At 49.6% G+C, this 22,091-nt stretch overlaps 1 protein-coding gene across 1 annotated transcript; it reads left to right on the top strand.

Annotated features, from left to right (window-relative positions):
* Positions 1 to 60: 60 nt before the first annotated feature.
* Positions 61 to 3,174, top strand: LOC119098667 (uncharacterized). The gene is made up of 4 exons (XM_037221649.1): positions 61 to 321; positions 641 to 796; positions 1,581 to 1,746; positions 2,161 to 3,174. The coding sequence occupies exons 1-4, from the start codon at positions 109 to 111 to the stop codon at positions 2,283 to 2,285; spliced, it is 660 nt and encodes a 219-aa protein (XP_037077544.1). The 5' UTR covers positions 61 to 108; the 3' UTR covers positions 2,286 to 3,174.
* Positions 3,175 to 22,091: the final 18,917 nt, after the last annotated feature.

Here is a 22,091-nt window from a genome sequence, read left to right as displayed (position 1 = left end):
AGCCCCCTCGCCCCCCCCCCCCCCCCGGCGCAGAGGGGAGGGGGATGGTGAGTGCGCAGCGACGGCTATATATAAGGACTGCGGGCGGTGGGGGCGCCATTCACCACCATGAAGCTTCTGACCGTGCTGTGCGCGTGCGCGCTGGTCGTCCACCTCGGCGTAGAGTGCGCGGCGTCCTTTGTGGACGAGATGGTCGCCGGCCCAGCCTACCGGCACCGCCGCTTCCGAACCATGGTGCAGCCGGACCGGATCAAGCTGCAGAAGGCGCTAGGCATCAAGTGGTGGCGCGGAATGATGTGGAGCGTTCCCGTCAGCTCGCCGGTGAGCAGCTGGAGTCAGCGACGAGGTCCCTCCCGCTTGACGTGGCCGGCGCCCGGCTGGGCTGCGCGGACGGGTAGCTGGATGATGCAGCTTTGGCGTCAGCATGCCAGTACTGGTTTTCCAGGGCGGGAATAAGGCACTAGAAGTTTCGGAATTTTAGACGTTCCAAACTCTAACTTTCAATATGTTTCCCATGTTTTCGGCCCCCTATCTATCCGTGCACTGGACCTGTGTGTGATTTGGTCCACCTCGTTTTTTAACTAAGCGTACCCCGTTTTCACCCATTGACTGGAGCACACATTCCCCTCCCCCCTCCCAGTGGAAGGCGGCCTTCGACGGCACGAAGAGGAGCACCTTCTCTCATACCTACACCATCATCTCGCCTGAGGGGAAAGGCTTCAACGGCACTGGACTGTGGGCCCAGAACACCGCCTGCGACCACATACCCATCTGGCATGATGGGGCGGCCGTCAAGGTGAGACAGACGTCGGGTCAAACGGAGAAGCTTGCGCCTCTCCACAAAGATCACCGGCACCGCTGCGCGAAAACAGACACTCAAACCTGAGAACCGGAAATGTTAAATATTTATGGACGCGTAAAGATTTTCCACATTTGGGATCATGGCGGGCCCACAAACACGTACGTACAAATAGCTTCTCGTATACGCCGGAATTGGACGCCTTTACATAGGTAAATAAATGCCTTTGGTGTTCCATGCAGAAGAGCTACGTTTCCATGAAATGTTCTTGGAAGAAATGATTGGAACACTTGTACCCAGGGGCACGAATAGCTTCTCCAGTAAGGGGAACATGTTGCAATGGAAACTCGGCCAATATGGTTTGCTTATGCTGCTTAATTATTGCATGCCGCCTTAAACGCTATTTCGGAAATCTCGCCGAATAGCTTTCCTGTGCATGAAGTACGCATAAGACACTTTTTCACATGAAACCGTAGAACTTGGATTCAAATGGTGACATTCTTTCCAACTGTAAGAAGGATATAACAGCAGGTTGCGAGCATCAGGAGTGCGAAAATGCTTCGTTGAGATCGATGTACACTTCGGCCATCCGAGAGCAGTTGTACGGCCAATTACACGGTTGAACGGGTCGGGCGGAGTCGAGTCGGGCACCGACAATTGAAAAACTGCCTGATCTTGGGTATGGCTGACCTTGGTACTTGGTGTTCTGCAAACTACTACTGGAGCATCGCAGTGCCGCTGTCGTATTAAACCTTAACCTCATCACACTCCTGCGTTCCAGTTCCATATGTTCGCGGATGGAGGAATCTACAAACAGGTTGTGCTTGGCAATCCTCTGAACTACGATGGTGCGAAGTTCGTCTTCGTCATCCCCAAGCTCACCTTCTATATGGTCGAGTCTACCTCGGATAAGAACTACGCCTTTATTTCCTTCGCCAGTGTCCCGGGTAGGTGGTATTTTTCGCACCGGAGCTAGGAATCGGTGCCTCCTGGGTTTACACACAGTCTGTGCATGAGCCATCGAACCAGTACAACCTTTAGGCCGACAGTGTCTCGCTGAAGTAAACGTTCATGACATTTTGAAAAACCTGCACATTGGTCATGAGCCCAAGTCAATCAACGGTACACTGTCTCGCTATATAAGCCGACCATTAGTTGACTGTATCTACACACGGTGCAGCTCAGCCAAAATGAAGAAGATAAACGAAAACAAAATAGCTAGAACATCAAGCTGTTTAGACATTCGTTACCCAGGTTTGTAATCGTACTTACCTATTAATTGAAAAGCCATACGTAGACCACAGCTGATGAGGACTGAGAACAACCCGAAAAATTGTGGTATCAATTTCTCTTCATTGCAGGTTGGACGATGGAGAGTCACAAGGACTTCTCGCTCAAGGATATGGAGGCCAAGTTCCCTGCCCACTCGGCAATATTCAAGGCCGTGGCCACGCCAGGCAAGAGTGGCAGCCACATCCACATTTGATTACGTCCACCGCCATCATGACCACCATGATAATCATGATGATGATGACCATCACCAAGGTCACCACGGCTACCGCAGTCATCGCCGTCAACAACTTTTCACAATGCAACTGTACGCTGCATACGAGCATATATCCGGGCATGAGATGTGTAGTGTTCTCAAGCCGGCAGAACTGCATGCGAGACGGTACACGTGGGCTTTCAACGGAAGACTGTACTTCAAAATGGCCGGGTAGAGGTGGAACACTGGGTGTTGAGTACTGGTGGTCGCCGTGAACCACAGCAGACGCTGCGTCCGCCGGCCCTCAAACGTCTACATATCTACAGTAACATATTCACATCAGACACCGGGGCAGAAAGCGGCGGCCTCCCTTCGAGGAAGCCGGAGATGACGGTTCGGGCCGCTTCGGTCAGCGGGCGTCCGTGAGCCGTCGGATGGCTGGGTGCAGGTGTCCCCTGGCGGCGTTACACCAGCGTCGTCTGGTGGCGCATCTTTAGCGTCATCTGGCGGTGCGTCTTCAGCGCCGTGTGGTGGCCCGTCACCTGCGTCATCCGGTCGTGCGGTGTTGGCGTCGCCTTGCGGTGGTCCTGATGCTACTGTTCGGGGACGTACTTCATGTTTCACGTGCTGTGCGCTGTCAATGGTAGAGCCAGCTTGGCCAGCGCCAGCTGAGTGTGTGGTGAGGCAGAAGGTGGCTTTCGGTACCGGTCCGGAATATCGGTTTAAGCATGCTCGAGGTTCATTATCGTCCACACTGTTTTAAGACCGCATTCAGTAAGGTGGCCGTCATAAACTCTGGTGTAATTCCTTATCAGATATTTTGTATGCGCTCGAATATCGTGCATGCACATGTTTTTGTGGATATTCACTATTAAATGTACCGCGTGGAGGTTTTGAATTTGACCTAAGTGGCCTAAGAGCTGGTGAGCAACGTATTTAGGGGTTGGTTATGTTCGTAGGTCCTCGTAAGAGCGTAATTTCGCTAATTAATTTGTTGGGGGAGAGACGGGAAATGGCTCGCCCTACCACAAAAAAGCATCTCACCTGGGTCCTCGGCTTACCGCCGATCATTTAGAAAAGTCGACGCACCCGCTCGCAAGATAATGGAAACATAAAGCGAATCAGTACGACCTCACTTGATGCCTCTAATCAAGCTTTGAGCGGCTATTAATTGTCCTGCCTCCAGTAATTTTTAATGCTGCATCTACCCTATGCTTCCGCTACGCCATGGCGATGGAGCCAGCATCAGTGGGGCCAATGACACATTAGGCCACCAGTGACGTCATTGCCCTGGGATGAGTCGCGTGGGATTCCAGCAATCGGAAATCTAACGATGCCCTCCCCCCCCCCCCCCCCCCCCCCGCCCTCCAGTGTTTCACCCGCCAGCCGACATCGCCAATGTCCTACGAGCGCAGGAAAAACAGCAATAGAAAACAAGAAATGATGCTATACAAAAGAACCGATGCTAGAGGTCATAGATAACGCGGCTTTTCAGCAAAAGCAAAAGCAAATGCATCGGAAGTATCAAGGAACAGAGCATTAGGTTTTCCAACGCCAGCAATCAAGCACATTTGCCATTGTATTCACCGTGCGTCTTACAGTTTTAAACAGAAGTAAAACAAAATATTGGCAACCAACGAAACAGTGATTCATTGAGCCAGCATAATACCAGTGTTCTGTTACCATGATAAACACCAATATTCTACATACAGACCTTGGATTCATGCATCGTTCACACCCGGCGATAGTTGTCCTTGTTTGGCGTCAAGGTAAATGTCGTCGCATGCCCGCGGTTGCATGCATGCCTGCCAGCATGCCTGGCTGCCTGGGTCCCAACTATGAGAGGCTGGCCTGGTCTTCAGTCTTCTTGTACCGAGTAAACAACGCGACTACAAACCCCGCCGTTCCAGATTTTTGGAGTGGTCAAGCTAAGTACCGATAACGGAATATCTGCCTACTTAGTGTCTGCGTTCTGCAATGAATCGCCAGCTGCTCCGCCTATTGGTGACCTTGGCGGTCGCCCAGGTTATCGTGCGGGCCGTCCTGCCGGCCCCAAATCCCTGGCTCCCGGCTCGGCGCGTGCCCTCGGGCCATGCGGGGTCAGCTGTTGAGTGCGGACCGCGCCAGGTCACCGCGGCGGCCAGGGTCGAGCTCAGGGTGTCCCTGGCCGGCTTGGGTGCGAGCGTGAGGGCCTGACTTAGGTGACAGCCGGCCGGCGCGCCGAGGCAAGCGATCGCGGCGCTGGGGCTGTAGGGGAGGGGTGAGGTGGTGGCCGCGGGCCTGACTCAGATGACAGCCGCCCGGCGCGCCGGGGCAAGCGATCGCGGCGCCGGGGCAAGCGATCGCGGCGCCGGGGCTGTGGCGGAGGGGTGAGTTGGCGGGCGCCCAGCGATTGCCGTGCGGGTGAACTATGCATGGCGCAGTTAAACATACAAAGTTTGAAGCCCAAACTGCCAGATATACGTCACCGTCCAGCTGATATGCATTACTTTGATATCCTCGCACTCAGTGAAACGTGGCTGCGGCTGTCTGTCCCCGCCCGACTGCTGAGTATTGATGGGTACCGGCTGTACAGACACGACCGGCCTGTAGACAGCGGTCTGCCTTGGGGTTACGGAGGGGTTGCAGTTCTGGCGCGAGACTCGTTTGATGTGACTGTTCTGAAAACGCCCCATACTGCCGTTGGTTCATCGAATCTTGAGGTTATTTGGACCCTTGTTCGACCCGCTAAAGCAAAACAGATTATGTTCGGGTCATTATACTGACATTCCACTAACACAGCCCGGCAGGTGTCTGATGATCTCGACGATTTTGAGAACCAGTTACAATGTACAATGTCCACACATGACTGCCCAATAGTGACCGCCAGTGATTTTAAAATCAACCTGATTGGCTCGAGCACAGGCACTGGCTATCGGAAATTGATGCAACTGTTACGGTCTTACAATCTGCATATGCGCAACGATTCCTATCCAACGTACCGTCCTGCTGGCTCGCTGTTAGATGTAACGATCACAAATCACAAGAACCTCATCCAACGCTGTGGTGTCACCGCCTGTCACTATAGTCCGCATGACTTCACGCGAATATTGCTGAAAGTATCGAAAGAGAGACACCAATCCAATGTCATCATATCCCGCTGCCTGAATCGAGTTGATTTTGATTATTTCAATGATTTGCTTGTGAACGCCGGCTGGTCTCTCGTCTATGGATGTGCGACGACTTCTGAGAAGTGGGACTCTTCTAGGAGTGTTTACACCCCATTTGAATGCCGTCGCGCCTGCTCGGCGCATTAAACTGCGCAATCAATCCGCCCGCCCGTCTCAGCTGACACGCGTGTGTTGGTGGTTCGTCGCCGCGTCGCTCTAGCTGTGCTGTCTGCGTGCTAAGTACAGGGCACTCAATAAGCAGACACGGGCAGCTATTAGACGGGACTGTCGCGATCATGTTAGGAAGCAGATTTCTGAGGCAGGTCATTCCGGCATGTGGCGGTGCGTTAAATCGATCACTGGCAGTAAACAGGGTACGTCGGCCACACCTAACGTTCATCCTGATACTCTGAATGGCTACTTTGTGAAGGTAGGGCCTACGACTGCCGCCAGCGTGGCGAATCGAGGCACGGTTTTGCCAGCCAGGCTCCCTAGAGTTATGACCTGCTCACTTAAGGTGCGTCCTGTGTCACGCAATGAGCTGCTTGCAGCTATGTCTGCGATGAACCCGACGACGTCCTGTGGGCTAGATGATCTTAATACGAAGCTCTTACAGAAGTATTTTCGTGGTGTCGGCTGTCCCCTCACTTGATGTCATCAATAGCAGTCTCATTGGCGGAACGGTGCCCAGCGCCTGGAAACACGCCCTTGTCTCAGCGCTCCCTAAAACCAGTGATTTGAACGATCCTACCAAATTTAAGCCAATCTCTGTAGTGCCAGCGATAGCAGATAGTCGAGCGTATTGTTCATCATCACCTTAGTTCATATTTTAAAGAGCATGATTTATTTTCGCATGCACAACACGGATATCGTACGAATTTTTCAACAGAGACCGCATTTACTGTAGTGACTGATAAAATACTCAACGCGATGGATGCTGGGGAGATCACTATGCTTGCTTTGATAGACCTGTCACAATGTTTTGACGTTGTAGACCACCAGCTTCTCTTATCCAAGCTTAGGATATACAACATCGACACGAAGTGGTTTGAAAGCTACCTTTGCGGGCATACCCAACAGGTTCAGGTCAGATATACTTCAGGGTATACTGCGCGCTCTCGCAGTCTTCCTAATGGGATAGGGGTATTTCAGGGTACCGCCCTCAGGCCGCTCCTATAATCCATTTCCCCGAGCGATTTCCCCAACACACCGCGACCCCCCAGCGCCAGGGGAGGGGGGGGGGGGGAGCGAAGGGCGCGCCGGCGGTTATATTAAGGACTGTGGGCTGGGCGGACGCCATTTACCACCATGAAACTTCTGACCGTGCTGGTCGCCACTACGGCGTAGAGTGCACGTCCTTTTCGGACCAGTTGGTAGCCGGCCCAGCCTGCTGGCACCACCGCTTCCGAACCATGGTGCAGCCGGACCAGATCAAGCCACAGAAAACGCTAGGTATCAAGTGGTGACGCGGAATGATGTGGAGCGTTCCCGTCAGCTCGCCAGTGAGTAGCTGGAGTCAGCGACGAGGTCCCTCCTGCTTGACGTGGCCGGCGCCCGGCTGGGCTGCGCGGACGGGTAGCTGGATGATGCAGCTTTGGCGTCAGCATGCCATTTGCAGTGCTGGTTTTCCATGGCGAGAGTAAGCTATGTCTGCGATGAAGTTAGAAGTTTCGGAACTTTAGGAAGTTCCAAACGTTACCTTTACCATGTTTCCCATGCTTTCTGTTACCCATTTAACTGTGCACCGGACCCATGTGTGGTTTGGGCCAGCTCGTTTTTGGACCATGCGTACCCCGCTTTCACCCACTGGCTGGGGCGCGCCACCCCCTCGCCTTACCAGTGGAAGGTGGCCTTCGACGGCACGAAGAGTGGCACTTTCTCTCATACCTACGGCATCATCTCACCTGAGGGAAAGGCTTCGCCGGCACTGGACTGTGGGACCAGAACACCGCCTTCGACATCATGCCTATTTGGCATGATGTCGAGGATGAGAAGGTTTGGCGGCCGTCAAGGTGAGACAGACGACGGAGTCAAACTGAGAAGCCTGCGCTTCCCCACGGGCATTGCTGGCACCGGTGCAGAAAAAGAGGCGCTCAAACCAGAAGAGGAAATTCTCAAACATTTACGGGGAACGCATCATTGCTTTCGAATGAACTCTTGCTCCGCAACACGCCTAGCGCCCCTGTTTACACCTGGGGTAATGGCGAGCCCACAAATACAGCAAGTGCGACTAGGTTCCGATGTAGGCAGGAATTTGCCGGCCCTTACAAAGTAAATACTTTTCATGCTCCCAGAAAAAAAGAGGTATGTTTCCGCGAAATATTTTTGGAAGAAATGATTGGAACGTTTGTACCCAGGGGTACGAATAGATTTTCCAGTGGGGGGGGGGGGGGGGAACATGTTGGAATGGAATCTTGGCCAATATGGTTTGTTCATGCTACTTAATAATTGCACGCCGCCTGAAACGCCTATTTCGAAAGTTTCGCCAAATAAGTCGCTGGGCATGAAGTACGCATTAAACACTTATCAAATGGGATCGCGGAACCCGGATTCAAATGGTGATATTCTTTCCAGCGATAACGAGGATATAACAACAGGTCGCAAACATTGAAGATATTAAGCCTCATTGAGATCGATGTACACTTGGGCCACCCGAGAGCAGTTGTACGGCCCATTGCACGTTTGAACTGGTCAGGCGAAGTCGATTCGGGCCGCCCAAATTGAAAAACTGCCCGATCTGGGGTATGGCTGGCCTGATACTCTTCTTGGTACTTGGTGTCCTATGAACTACCACTGAAGCATTGAAGTACCGCTGTCGTTGCATTGTACCTTAACCTCATCACACCCTTGCGTTCCAGTTCCATATGTTCACGGATGAAGGAATCTAAAAGCAGGTTATCCTGGGCAATCCTCTGAACTACAATGGCGCCAAGTTCGTCTTCGTCATCCTCAAGCTCACCTTCTACATGGTCGAGTCTACCTCGGATAAGAACTACGCCTTCGTCTCATTCGTATTTGTCCCAGGTAGGTGATATTTTTCGCACCGGAGCTAGCAATCGGTGCCTCGTGGGCTTACACACAGTTGTGCAGAAGTAATCGTACCAGTACAACCTTTAGGCTGACAGTGTCTCACTGAATCGAACGTGTATAAAATTTTGAAAAACTTGCACATAGGTCATGAGCTCAAATGAATCAACGGCATACTATTTCGCGATATCAGCCATCCAATGCTTGACTGCATTTACACACTGTGTAGCTCAGCCAAGCTGATGAAGATATACGAAAACAAAACAGCTTGAACATCAGACTAATTAAACACCCATTACCCAGGTTTGTTATTGTACTTTCGCGAGCGTACTTTCGAGTCTCGCGAGCGCCGCCAGGGAGAGGAGGCGCATGTCCTCTTCCTGACCCGATATCTAAACCTCAAAATACGGCATCAGCCGACGGATGCGTGTTGACGAACGATCGAACGATACCGAACAATACGTTACTTGGATAAAGGCTAGAATAGTTCTTTTTTTGCTAGCGCCGTTTTCAGAACGATTTTCAGGTAAAAGGTCTGTGAGATGCAGCTCTTTAAGTAAAGCAGGTTTTACCCATTGTATGCCCATACCGTTCCACTTAACACGGGAAACCCTATTCAGCCTGTTCTCACAAGTCTCTAAGTGTTTGACGTGCTATGACTTCAAAACCAACAAAACCATGGACCAATCCTTGGGACCATTTAATTGTCCTTTGTCTATTCTATCACATCGCGAAAATTAAAACATTTAAGTCGATATTACATTAAAAAACATATTAAAATTTTGGGGCCATTTTTCACATATGTTTACAAGAATCAACAGAACTGGGGCACGCCTCATTGCACTAAATTAAACTGGAAATCTTATGTTGTAGACGGATTTAGCTTAAATGAAAGTTTACTCCAATGATATGGAGTTAATCTCAAAATATTAATATTTGACATATTTTGCACTACATCTGAAAATTTCGAGAATACAAAAGATGCGCCAATTCATTGTCTACAAGATGCCGCTTTCACCAGTAAGATATCTTGATTTAACAAGACACCATGCACGAATATATGGAGGCAGTTTTCCCCGCAGCGTCACGCGTGGCACTTAAAAGATCTCATCAAGATCACGGTAGTGCACTGGCGGTGTTTGACGGCGTATGCCTCGACTATCGTCAGAGCTGCATCAACCACATTTCTGTGGTGTATTTACTGACGCCATCTCGCATAGTGTAGCAAATTTGACACCACAAAACTTCTAACTTTACACTTAACTACGTGATTTATCACGGGAAAATCACCAAATTTTTAATTCAATATTTTGGTAATTTGCTTTATGTCACTAGATATCCAGTGTCTCTAGCTTTATGACAATACCAAATTCATGCCTATGGCTTGTATAATAAGGTGTCCGGAAAAAAGCTGATAAAAACTAAACATGTGATTATATAAACACTTTTGGAAATGTACAGTGTCTAAAGAGAGACAAAAACGCACCTGAACAAAAGTGACAATATCACATTCAATGTGGAAACGCAGTCTGAGCATGATAAAAACACTTTTAAGGAAGCAGCGTTGCAATCTTTTGTATGGAATTCGGCGTTTTTATATAGCTTTTGAGATAAATAAGTTACTGAAATAAGTCAGAATATTTCATTTTCTTTCTAACGCACGTTTCAGACTGCAGATGGGCGTAAGACTGTGGGAGAAACAAAGGTTTAAGCCAGGCAGGTTTTTTCGTGTTTTCCCCACAGCGTTACGCTAACACGTGAGGAACTGCATTCATCCATCACCTCACAGGTTATTGTGTTCAGCATGCTCTAACTTCGTAACCAAGAGAATTAGAGAGACATTCTCAACATGAGTAAATAGATCTTGATCTCTGCTAAGAGGTTTTTGCAAAAATGGCAATTAAGAAAAAAACACCATTTTGAAAAAAATCATGTTCACAACTTCACGAAATTTTTGGAAGAAATTTAGGACTTTAATGGTGGAATACCACTGACATTTAAACTCCAAATTTTACCTTGCGTACCATTTTTGTCTTAGATATGTTTTTACTCCACTTTTCACCACTTCAGCAGCCTGAGACAAGTATGAAAAATGTATACTGGCAGCTAGCTTTCAAAAATACTTGGGCACTTTTAGTCTGGCTCCCCATTGTCCATCCGACCATTGGGGAGCGCGCAATCCCTCCCACCACGTAAAGGTGGTGCCCATTGGGAGGGTCCCTAAAACTATATACAACCTTACTATATACATGCCCGCGACTGTGCCCCAGACCCGAAGAAGCCGGCACCTGGCCGGTTGGGGGCAGGAGGCAGCCGAGGGCCCCTCCGTTTGCCAGCCTGGCGGGTGGAGACTTCCAGGGAGAGCCACTGAGCACGGCCCTACGCCAGGGAGTCCAGGCGGCCTTCCACTTTTAGGCGGCTTTCTTCTTCCTTCTTCTTTCTTCCTTCTTCTTTCTTCCTTCAGGCGGTCTTCTTCAGGAGCCTTCTCTATCCGCCGACCTGGCGGGACGCCTATTCGGCACGTTTCTTGATCTTCTTGCTAATCATCGCCATCAACTGAGGAGGGGTGCGCCGCTCCATGCTCCATCCCTGCGGCCTCTCACTAAGCCGGCGACTCTGGGGCCGGTCGACTTCCCGGCGACGGGCTTGCTGAGGCCGGCGTCCAGGGCCATGCCAATGGCAGCAATCTCCGCTGCTGTCCTCTGGGAGCCCGAGCCCACATGGGCGCGGTGCTGCGCTTGACGCACGACCCAGTAGGGCTTGAGTGCCGCATCGATCAAGAACCCCGTCTTCTCCTCGACGCCGAAGACCTTGCTCGGTGCTTGGCGCAAGCGGCGGGTGCGCGGCGTTGACGGTGGACGAGGACTCAGTCACCTCGGAGAAGCCTGTTTCTCCCTCCGATGCTTCGGTGGGAGGCGGCGTGGCTGTACCGGAAGCGCTTTCAGAGCTCCTGGACTCCACATCATCGCGGCCTGCCGCTTCGGCGACATCTGGCTCCTGCTCCTGCTCCTCTTCGGACGAGTCGGTACTGGAGCTGAGGTTCACATAGGCTTTGGCAGATCCTTGAATGAAGCGGTAAGTTTTTTGGGCGGCTTCAGCCGTAGCTGTCTTGTCATAAAAACGGACGGCCGTTTCGTACGCGTGGCACCGCATCTTTGTGGCTTCCTTGCTTGTTGTGCCTTTCAGGGCACCGGCCGCCTCGAGTTCGTGTCAGCTGCACATGGCACCCGCGGGCGCGGTTTCCTCACACAGGCTCGTGACACGCGAGGTGTTCGTTGGTTGGAATATTAAACCACAGGGAAGCGGAGCTATACATGCTGACCCCGGGCAGAAGCCGCTGGTCACTCTCCCCCTCCGTCAGGAGTGCGGGCCGGAGGTGTGCGACTAAGAAGCCCATGGCTCGGGCGGCCTGCCTGAGACTACTGTCTCCACAAAAAAATGCCGCTTAGCCTTGCCACCTGCGTGGCTTATGGCCCGATCAGTGCCGACTTTCTTGGCCGTTTTGAACTCGTTCACTGTCACGTTCTTGAAAAATCCGCTGCGTCTGCCGCTGACCACTTCGGACGCCCCGTAGAGCATCTGGCATGTCTTGACCGCCACGCGGCGCAGCGCCTGCGGTTTGGTGGGCAGGTTGCTTTGGACCGGCATGAACTATCGCGATTCAGGTTCTTTCTATCTCCCGTTTTACGAGCACACGTTCTGTGTGGCTGAGTTTGGGCTCGTTCATATATTTTGTGACGCGTTGCGAGGCCGCCTGATTCACTCGTGGCTGGTTTTCCTTTGCCACGAACCCCAGCGTCGCGATAGTGAGCTCCACTAGTGGTTTCCATGCGAGGCCGTTGGGGACCTCCCCCAGACGGCTGAGGATGAATCCCAGGGACCCGCGAATGCTGGAGGTCATCGTAGCGCCCGAAGTGCCCGACGTCTCGAAAACTTGGTTTAGCGTCTGGCGCACGCGGCGGAGGTGTTCGGTGCTGGCCAGTATAAAGCGCCAATCACTGCACCGTGACGCCAAGACGCCGCTCGAACGACCTTATCATACTCAGCGTGCTGGCAGATGCCCCAGACTTTGCAAAGTCTCCGTCCATACAAAACAGCGGGCCAGGCGCCGGGCACAAAATCAGGCTGTCGCGGAGGATCGCCTGGTCTTGCCCATCAGCTGGCGTCACCGCCAGTCCCTGAGCCCGCGACGTGCCCTCTGTTAAAAACGACGCCCTCAGGGCCTCCGTCTTCTCTGCGATTAGAGGCAGGCCGAGCTTCAAGGAAGCGGAGAGCTCCAGAGCCACTGACTGGTGGCTTGCCTTGAAGATGTTCCTGCGCACGTTGCGCCTGTCCGCCGCCGTGTGGTGACGGTGGCGCGTGCTTTGTGACAGGTGCCGCGCCAGCGCACGCGCCACCGCCTTGTCCGAGTCCGCCTTGCGCACTACGGCACCGCATGCGCAAAACGCCACTGTGTTAGCGTCGAGGCGCACAAGGGTTTTTTTTTAATGGCATCCAAGCCTTAAGAGGCGTGGGCTCCAGGCTGCATGCATGCCTTGACAGAAGCCTGGTGTAGACCAGCTTCCTACAGGGACAGGCAAGATGGCCTTCCACCTCTTCCCACAAGGGCCAGTGGGTCCAGATTGGATTCCATGCATTCGGGACGTCATTATCGGGTTTCCTTTGTCACGATCGGTGTCATCAGTCTCATCAGTCCCAGACGCCGCTGGCTCTGGCGTTGGGACGCATTTATCAGCAGAGCCACGCTTTTCCGTTGGTGCATCTTAGATGTTCGCTGTCTGAACTGCCTCCACCACTTCTTCTTCTAGGCGATTTTAATGCGCATCACGCCGCATGGGGGTGTGACGTCACCAATGCTCGTGTGAGGCTGTGTGATAATTTTATCCACGGTGCTTCACTATGCATTTTAAACACAGGAACTCGTACGCATTTTAAAATGCCGTCCAGTCAGACGTCAGCGCTAGACTTAAGCCTCTCCAGTCCCCAGCTCGTCCAACACCTCGAATGGAGTGTCGGAGATGACCCCATGGGAAGTGACCAGTTCCCAGTGTGGGTCCGATTTAAGAGAGGTGGAGCGTTGAATGTTAGATCACAACGCTGGAATTCTAAGAAGGCGGACTGGTGCGAGTTTGAGACTCGGCTCGAAGAATCGTTTGTAACTGAGCATGAGAGGGCGCCACCCTCTATTGAGGATTTTACTCACAGACTTTTAGAGTGTGCCAACAGTTGTATCCCACGCACGTCTGGCGCTCTCCGACGTACTCCTGTTCCGTGGTGGACGGAGGAGCGTCGTAGTGCCATCCGGGCGCGTAAACGTGCGTTTCGGACTGTTGAGGTCAGGTGCAATGTAGAAAATCTCATAGCCTTTAAGAAAGCTGGAGCTTTTGCTCGGCGCACTGCAAGCGAGGCAAAGCGTGTTTCATGGCGCGCGTACGCGAGCGCGCTAAACCGGTTTACGCCGACATCGCAGATCTGAGCCCGGATCAAGCGTGTTTCGGGTCAGTTTTCACCAATAGCTCTGCCAGTGCTGTGTGTTAATGGCCAGGCTGTGACGCGCCCGTTGGATGTTGCGAATGAGGTTGCCCGGGCGCTGACCCAACGCCGCGTAGGTGGTAACACAAACCCACAGTTGCGGCATTGAATGCGATGTGAGCAATCCGCAGTGGACTTCGACGAGTGAACTGCATTCATATAATGGCCCTTTCACGCTGGTCGAGTTAGAATCGGCGATCGCCAGGCTTCACAGCGTGTCAGAAGGAACGGACACTGTGCACAACGATATGCTTAAGCATCTGCCGCGTCGTGTGCTTCGCGTTTCATTAGCGATCGTTAATTCATTTTGGACCAGAGGCGAGTTCCCAGCTTCTTGGCGAGAAGCTACTGTCGTGCCTGTCTTAAAGCGGGTAAAAGCGGACTGGATCCTTTGCATTATATACCTATTTCTCTCATTTCATCGCTCTCTAAGTTGATGGAAAAGATGGTTAATGTCCGTTTAATTTGGTTTTTAGAACATCACGGCGCTTTTACAAGCGTCCAGTGTGGATTTAGAAAGAATCGCAGCACGGTGGATAATCTTTTAGTTCTTGACATTGCGATTGGTATGGGATATAAAGCAAACCGACATATAGGCGCTATGTTCTTTGACATGGAGGGCGCCTATGATTCCAAATGGCGTCAGGCCATTCTTCTCCAGCTATACAGGTATGGTATACGCGGTAATATGGGCACCTTTGTTCAAAACTTCCTAGCTGACCGTTCTTTCCGTGTCCGTATTGGACACGCGCTCCCTGAGAGGCATCTTCAAGTTAACGGTGTGCCCCAATTTGGCGTTCTCAGCGTAGCTTTGTTCGCCGTTATCATTAACGACATCGGGCTTGGGCTGCCGCAGTCTGTAGGTCGTGCCCTTTTTGTTGATGATCATACTATTTGGACCAGCGCAGCAAGAGCACCATCGATGGAGCGCCAACTCCGATTGGCTGTTAACCGTGTTGAGAAGTGGGGTACCATGAACGGGTTCAGGTTTTCAAGTAACAAGACTGTAGCCGAACATTTTTGTCGTAGCCGGCAATGCGGTGACCTGCCTATCCGTCTGTATGTGCAATGCATTCCAACTGATCCTGTGGCTAGCCTGATACGTTGGCCAATCGCTATGAACAACATGACTGTCCGCATGCATCAGGAAAGCTTAAAAGCCTGATACGTTGGCCAATCGCAATGAACAACATGACTGCCCGCATGCATCAGGAAATCTTTTCGAAGTTAGCGTTTTGTTTGTTGCCCGGTCAGCTCCTGTCGAATCGAAGCACTAAGACCTAAAATTCGACTCTTTTCTAAATTGGAGACCGATTCGCAACAAAGTTTGAGGAAACGCGGGCATTAATTCTTTAGAGATTTATTCATTTTACTGTCTTCAATATGCAATGTGATATTTAGCAATCGTGTGAGAAGATAAGCATGTCTGATGTGTTCATAATGCAGTTGAACACCAAACGTTTGAGAAGATAAACACATTATGCGTTCATATTCGAACCACTACATCTCGGCATATTTCCATTGCATCTGAGCTTGTAGTGCTTCAATTTGATTCGGTATCTGTTGTTTTTTCTTTGAGTGCAAATGAGTTGGGAATAAAAATTCCGGAGATTGGAAGTTATGTAATGGTGTCCTTTCATAGAGAGCACATCAAGCAAAGGTTAAAATTTTAATAACGCTTTTCAAGTTTTTAAGGAAAAGTTACGGAGCTATATAAACCACGCTACCAGATTCGTGTGTTGGGTTGTGTTTTACGCCAGAGCCAACGACTGTTATACTGCCGAGACGCACTGATATGAATCACTTTATTAGTCGCAGTCCCATATACTTAACATTGGCTTTGCTTTTGGAAACCTAATTTTCTGTGATGGCTCGCTGAATTTTGGAGCTAATACAAAATTTTGACCATGGCTGTAAAGGTCGGTGCAAGTTACTTATTCCCTACGAGCTATCTGTAGGTGCCGAAAGTGCATTGGTCCACACATCTGGTGAACTCCTGTGCTTCTGGGGAAACCAGAGGTACGGGGTTCGAGTCCCTGCGGTGCCGCCCTTCCTGTCAGGGTAAGAGGCACGTGACGCCATATAGCCTCAGCAGCTAGGTGAGTCGTAAAGCAATAGTGACGATGAGAACGACCTGTAACCTATCTTAATGTACATACAAGTGTGATGGTTTTGTTTCCAGTCATCGAACCTGATAGGCGCGAGCAATATCTTCGTTATGTAAGAAACACAACAAAAAGTTAAATCGGATCACATAGTAGTGTCGAACTGAAGGCAAGGTGGTCCTGTCAGATTTCATTTTTCTGAAATATGCGACTAAAAAATGTCATACGTCGGATCCCATAGGCTTATTTAAATGTTAAACACTTCAGGTGGAGTATTTGGAATACGTGTTTCTGTAATCAACTGGTTGGCTCTAAAAACATTTAAAGCTTCCAAGAGTATAGAAAAGAAAACAAAAAAGGAATTTATTCTCGTAATGTAACAATTTTGTCCAATTTTTGCTACGGTCATTTTCGCGCATGAATGTCTAAAATTGGCCCGTTTGTGGTACCCTGCAATTAATTTTCACAACGGACTTCCTGCAGCCTGTCAAAATTTGTGGCAAATTATTTAAGGCAAGTGGAAACCAACGCATTTTTAAAACTGCATGGTCCATTTTGATACCAAATGATAAGGTATTATTAAGCTCATAAGTCGGTTCCCTTACAAGATGGAATGACACAAATGGTTTCGATCAAAGGACCATACGAAGCGTAGGTGTAGGAAACATGACTAAAAGTGTTAGATGACTCGCTTTATAACATTCAAATAACATATAAAACACGTTTAAGATGCCCCCAAGAGCTCTGACTAATGTCAGAATGCGGAATCCATCACAGTAAAGAGTGTGAATGTATTTTCGTGCTTTACGTCTTGTCACACAATGTCATGTCCGTGACATGGTGAGTAGAATTTCAGAAATATATCGCTGATCGGCTTATTAGATCTCTAACCAACATTGGGATAATATTTGTTGCCTGACCAATATGCCAACTTCCAACTCATTTTTCGGAGGCAGGTTGCGCAAGAAACGGCGCATCATTCTACACTGAACGTGCGTGAGCGACCGGGAGCGTAAAATATTTTGTTTTAGAATAACCGCTAGCGACAACCATATTGTACGTGAATGTTGTGTTTTGTGGGGATTGTCGGTGTCTGATTATGGGAACAAACACAAAGGTGGTGATTTTATCTCTGCCGGCGATGAATTTATTCTCGCGCTGAAAGTCGATGCGGTAGACTCAGCCTCAATTCTAAATGCCCCTTCATGTTTCTTCCGGTTAAGCTACGGTCATGAAGTTTACCAGGGTACCAGTTTGATCCATTATGAACACAAAGTTTAGGGGACGGAAATCAGCAAGACGATTCGATGTCTTATCTCCGTGCATGTGTGTATAGGCTACTGTTGGAACGTAGTGATGGACCTTAAGTTTAGTTAGTACGGAAAGAATACTGACCAACGGATCTTCTCGTGTTAAAACGTAAATAATGCAACACGTCAAAAGGAGTCCGGAAATTTTAAACCTTTGAAAACAATCATTTTTGGATCGAGCTACAGCCAAAAGCTGCCTGTTCTGTAGCGCTGTTCGAAAACGTTTCCTTCGTGTTCTACATACGTATCAAGGCCTGGAGGCTTATAATCGGCGCTCCGATATGCACATTGATGGTTGCAAAATACTCGGCCCAGTGTAACGAGAGCGCGTTTCATGTTGATATCATAATATTGGAGGCGGTTGACCGATCCTTGATAATTACAAGCGCCAGACATGCACTGTGATCTAATTTCGTGAAGCTGGGACACCGCAGCGTAATAACATTGGCTTGTTTTGAACATAAGGCACCTTATAGGTCCACGTACGGGCGCAAGCAGGGAGAGGTGGAAGCAGGCATTAGGGGCACATGGCCGCTTCGGTCCCTCGGGAGCCAGAGGTTCACTCGGGATCGACAATCAACGGCCCGATTGCAGGGCTCGAAGGGCCAAAGGGCTGGGCAGAGATCTCCAGTCCAAAGGACCGGAGCCCTCTGGTGTCAATCAAAGGGTTTCTGGCGGTGAAAGGGGCTCATCTGAGAAAAGACCTTCACTTCGGTCGAGGTCACCAACAATCGGCCCTTTGTCGGACTAAGGCCCATTTTCCAAGCACGGACAAGGTGCCCACGAATGCCATTTAGAAGACCTCGCAAGTCGCATTGGTCGGGGTTCTCTTGTTGGGCATAATTTCCTCTGATCACAGTGCATGCATAAAAGGAAATTTTGTGCTGCTCGAGCCGGCCAGAGGCCCATTTGGTACCAATCACAGCCCACCACAGGCCTTCTCCGTTGGTTCGGACCCTCTGAGAACGACAAAAGATTGATAACAGTGAAAGGGTGCATAATGAGCCGACGAGACAGTTCAAGGGCTCCGATTCCCACAGGAGGCCTCAGTAACAACTGGGAGCCCTCTACCCCGCTTCGACCAGTGGCTCGTTGAGTGGAACTGAGTCCCCTGTGCAAATTATTTGACCATCTGCGCCCGTATATAATCTTTTTGCATCAGTGAGAGCCACTGCGTCGATCCGGCTGCAGCCGCCCCGGTGAGAAGACAGCCTGCGTCGGGGAGAGGATCAGTATACAGTACATTCCCTGAGGGCCTCGGAATGGATCAAGGGGTCCCGATTCCCACTTCGCGAGATGGCGGCTGGTGAATACCTTGCGCTGGGATGGAAAGGTTCTTTAGCCACTGACCGGAAAAGGTAATACCCCTCACCCTGGTGTGCTACCATCCCCTAGTGCAGTGCAGTGTGCTACGCATCAGTATATCTACCATCCTAGCGTACTACCCACGTCCTCCGTCCGCACGTCCGAGGTTCTCTTAAGTTTGTAGAATCCATTGATGTCCTCTAGGAGCGCGAACGCTGGCGGAGCCGGATTATAAGATGAAGGAAATTAGGTGAATTCCGGCAAACCTCCGAGGATTTTCATTAGAAGCCTTTATTGTGTTGTGTCCTCTCTTTTCAACTTACCCGGACTTTCCGCTACACCAAATTATTCTCCAACGCTTCTCTTGTTCTCCTAGGCTCTTCCTAAAAACATTCCTTCTTCTTTATGGTTCCACACATCCCCAAACTTCGTTGTGCTCTCTAAAATTTCCCGAAAACTCCATATCTATTTCCAATGTGTAGTTTTCGATGTCACCTTCTTTCAGAAACAACGTAGATACAAATCGAAGAACAATGCACCACACGTCACGGCATTTATTAGTGACTCAATGGTTCACATAGAATGTCGCCTAGCCATGCCTGCAACAAAGGACACTTAAACGACCACACACAAGTTGCATCTCTAAGCTGACTGCACACAGTCCACCATAGTTTTCTGAACAGGAAACATGCCAACAAACTTGACCTGGCGGAGGAGATCGCTATGCCATGCTAAAGCTCCCAACATCGCACCTGAGACAATTAGGCGGTTACATAGCACATCTGATGCTCAGGGAGCCCTAACAGAGCGGCACGCTCGGCAGACAGAGCCATGGTAAACTTGAGCTCAATTTTAGTTGAACCTGGGAAATTCCTTCCACTGTCCATACCACAAATCATTTCACACCTCCAAATGATTTCTAAACGGATAGTTTAGTCCGTCCATGACATACGTTGGAAAAATTTTGATAACCCACATTTTTTCTCACTTTGCGAACTTTGACAATATTGGGGTAAAAAAATGTTGCAGTGTAAAAATGTACCGTTGTGACAAACACAAGATGCTCGAACATGGTCTGTCTTGTCCTCCTGCCAGGCCGTTCACACCACACGAAACTCCCTACCTTAGGTTACCATTAGACGGCACATGAGGTGTTGAGATATAGCGCCTTGGTACACCCGTTTGAGATAAGTGAGGTGGAAAAAAGACGTAATAAATACCTCAAACATACTCGTCCAAATCCATGACACGTGACCGGAGAAGAGCAATAATTGCATTAGATGAACTGACCCGACTTGACACGATCTTAGCCCGAACTGCCATGACCTTAGCCTGAACTGACATGAACTTAGCCTGAACTGACACGAGTCTTCAAAATTCAGTGCTGAAAAAGTATAAATAAAAAATTATAAAATTTAGTTTCTCATTTTGTGGTATGATCCTAACGGACAAGGATATGTTCGTTCGTTTCACCTAGTTACGCAGGTCTACGGTCAATATTGCTGGTATACTTGCTCTGATATTGGTTTGTAAACACTGGTTTCAGTTAATCTGAAGTCACTGAAGATTTCAATGATTTCTAAGGTAACCTGCGCTGCCTGTGACATTGTCAGGCATGTCATATATGCCACATCAATACCTGGGTGCAGTTGCACGGGGTAACCACCGTTTGAATTTTTTAATTGGACGATTTTATTCTTAGATATCATAGACACAGCGCACTGTTGGAGCCGGAACGTTAGGGCTACGTATTTCGGACATCAATTTCGAATGAACCACTTGGTATGACTGCACTTTTTCGCAGTGTGCGTTTCAGACTATGCGACATTTTTCTTAGTTAAAACGCAAATCAATGGAGCGTTCCTTTCACTCATCATGCTAGTAACGACGCTGAAAAATCGATTGCAGGTAAAGGCCACCGTGATGTGTTCTGACGTCAGATACATAACAAGGACGTTCTCCTGGCGCAAAAACTAGATACCGGAAGCGACGGGACAGGATGGGACAAACAAAACAGCAGAGCACACGGTAGTGCATGGCAGATGGCACGGTAGAACAGAACACTTGGGCGGGGGGGGGGGGGGGCAAAAATCCAAGGATTGAGTAGAAGGCAGAAAGCGCAGGACAGAGGACAAGACGGCCAGAATGAAAAACAGAAAACAGACACACAAGAAACCCGCCCGCCCTGGCTAGCGCACACTTATATGTCCTGTTCAAGACAAAATAGAACAGGACAGAACAGGTCAGGTCAGGTCAGGTCAGGTCAGGTCAGGTCAGGAGCAGGACAGGACAGGACAGACAGGACAGACCCGGCCATGACAGGCTCGGCCTTATGGGAGTTTTTTTCACCTTCGCCCAATGATGGGGTCTCGGGGCATCCCCGAAAGATGTTGAAAACTAGCAGGCTATGGCCACGGCAGACACGGCGTCGGAGGGCTCCAGTCAAGCCGCATTAGATGGGTGTGACTGAATATCGGTGAACGTATATTGGACAGAACAACCACGTCATATGCATCTAATTGCAACGCCTACCTGCGTCCTCTTATGTAAAGAACTAAAATTTCTAAGACAATGCAGAGGATGGCGTCATATGGGTTCGGAAAGCTTTACCAGAGGAGTAAGAATAGTGAATATCGCCAGGTGTCACCTGTGATGTCATTTTCGTCACTTGGCTTTTACAGCGCACTCAGATGCTGAGGCTATGTGACATCGCCTGCCTCCCATCCTGGCAGGAAGAGTGGGCACCGCGAGGAATCCAACCCCGTACCTCCCGTTTCCTACACGTGCAGCCTTTCACTATCGGCACCCGCGCGATATGGCATGCCAGGTCTAAGCAGGGAAAGCTGTTGTTGCATTGACCCACCCAGCGATATTAGGAAACTTTCATAGCTTTAACACTATTAAATGTCACATAGGAACACCTTCAAAAAGCAAAGTAAAAAGCAAAGTGACAATAGCCAGAAATATACTGATGGCTGAAACTAGAGAGGCAATATCTGAAGTACAGCATGCATTTTCAAAATATCAGCCAGAAACTGGGGATGCATATATACTAAACACTATATATATATATATATATATATATATATATATATATATATATATATGACTGAAGTGAAATATAGTTGAAATGTCAAACATGAAACACTAAATATTTTTCAACAACACAATCAACGTGACAAAATATTGCCAATTTGCCTGACGTGATCACCATAACCAGGTAACCATTTACTAAACTGCAAGATTTCATACATACAAAAACATGCTAGCCAGAACTGTGCTCAACTCAAACTGAATTGGAAATCTGCTCATGAGGGAATCATCTTGGGGTGAGTTATAGGCTGCATTTGCTTGCTACAGAAAATGCTAGTTTCAGTC

Source organism: Pollicipes pollicipes, unplaced genomic scaffold (assembly GCF_011947565.3).
Source record: "Pollicipes pollicipes isolate AB1234 unplaced genomic scaffold, Ppol_2.1 Scaffold_4740;HRSCAF=5597_pilon_pilon_pilon, whole genome shotgun sequence".
NCBI lineage: Eukaryota > Metazoa > Arthropoda > Thecostraca > Pollicipedomorpha > Pollicipedidae > Pollicipes > Pollicipes pollicipes.
Note: the sequence above shows the minus strand (reverse complement) of the source record. Positions and strands in the feature narration are given on the sequence as shown.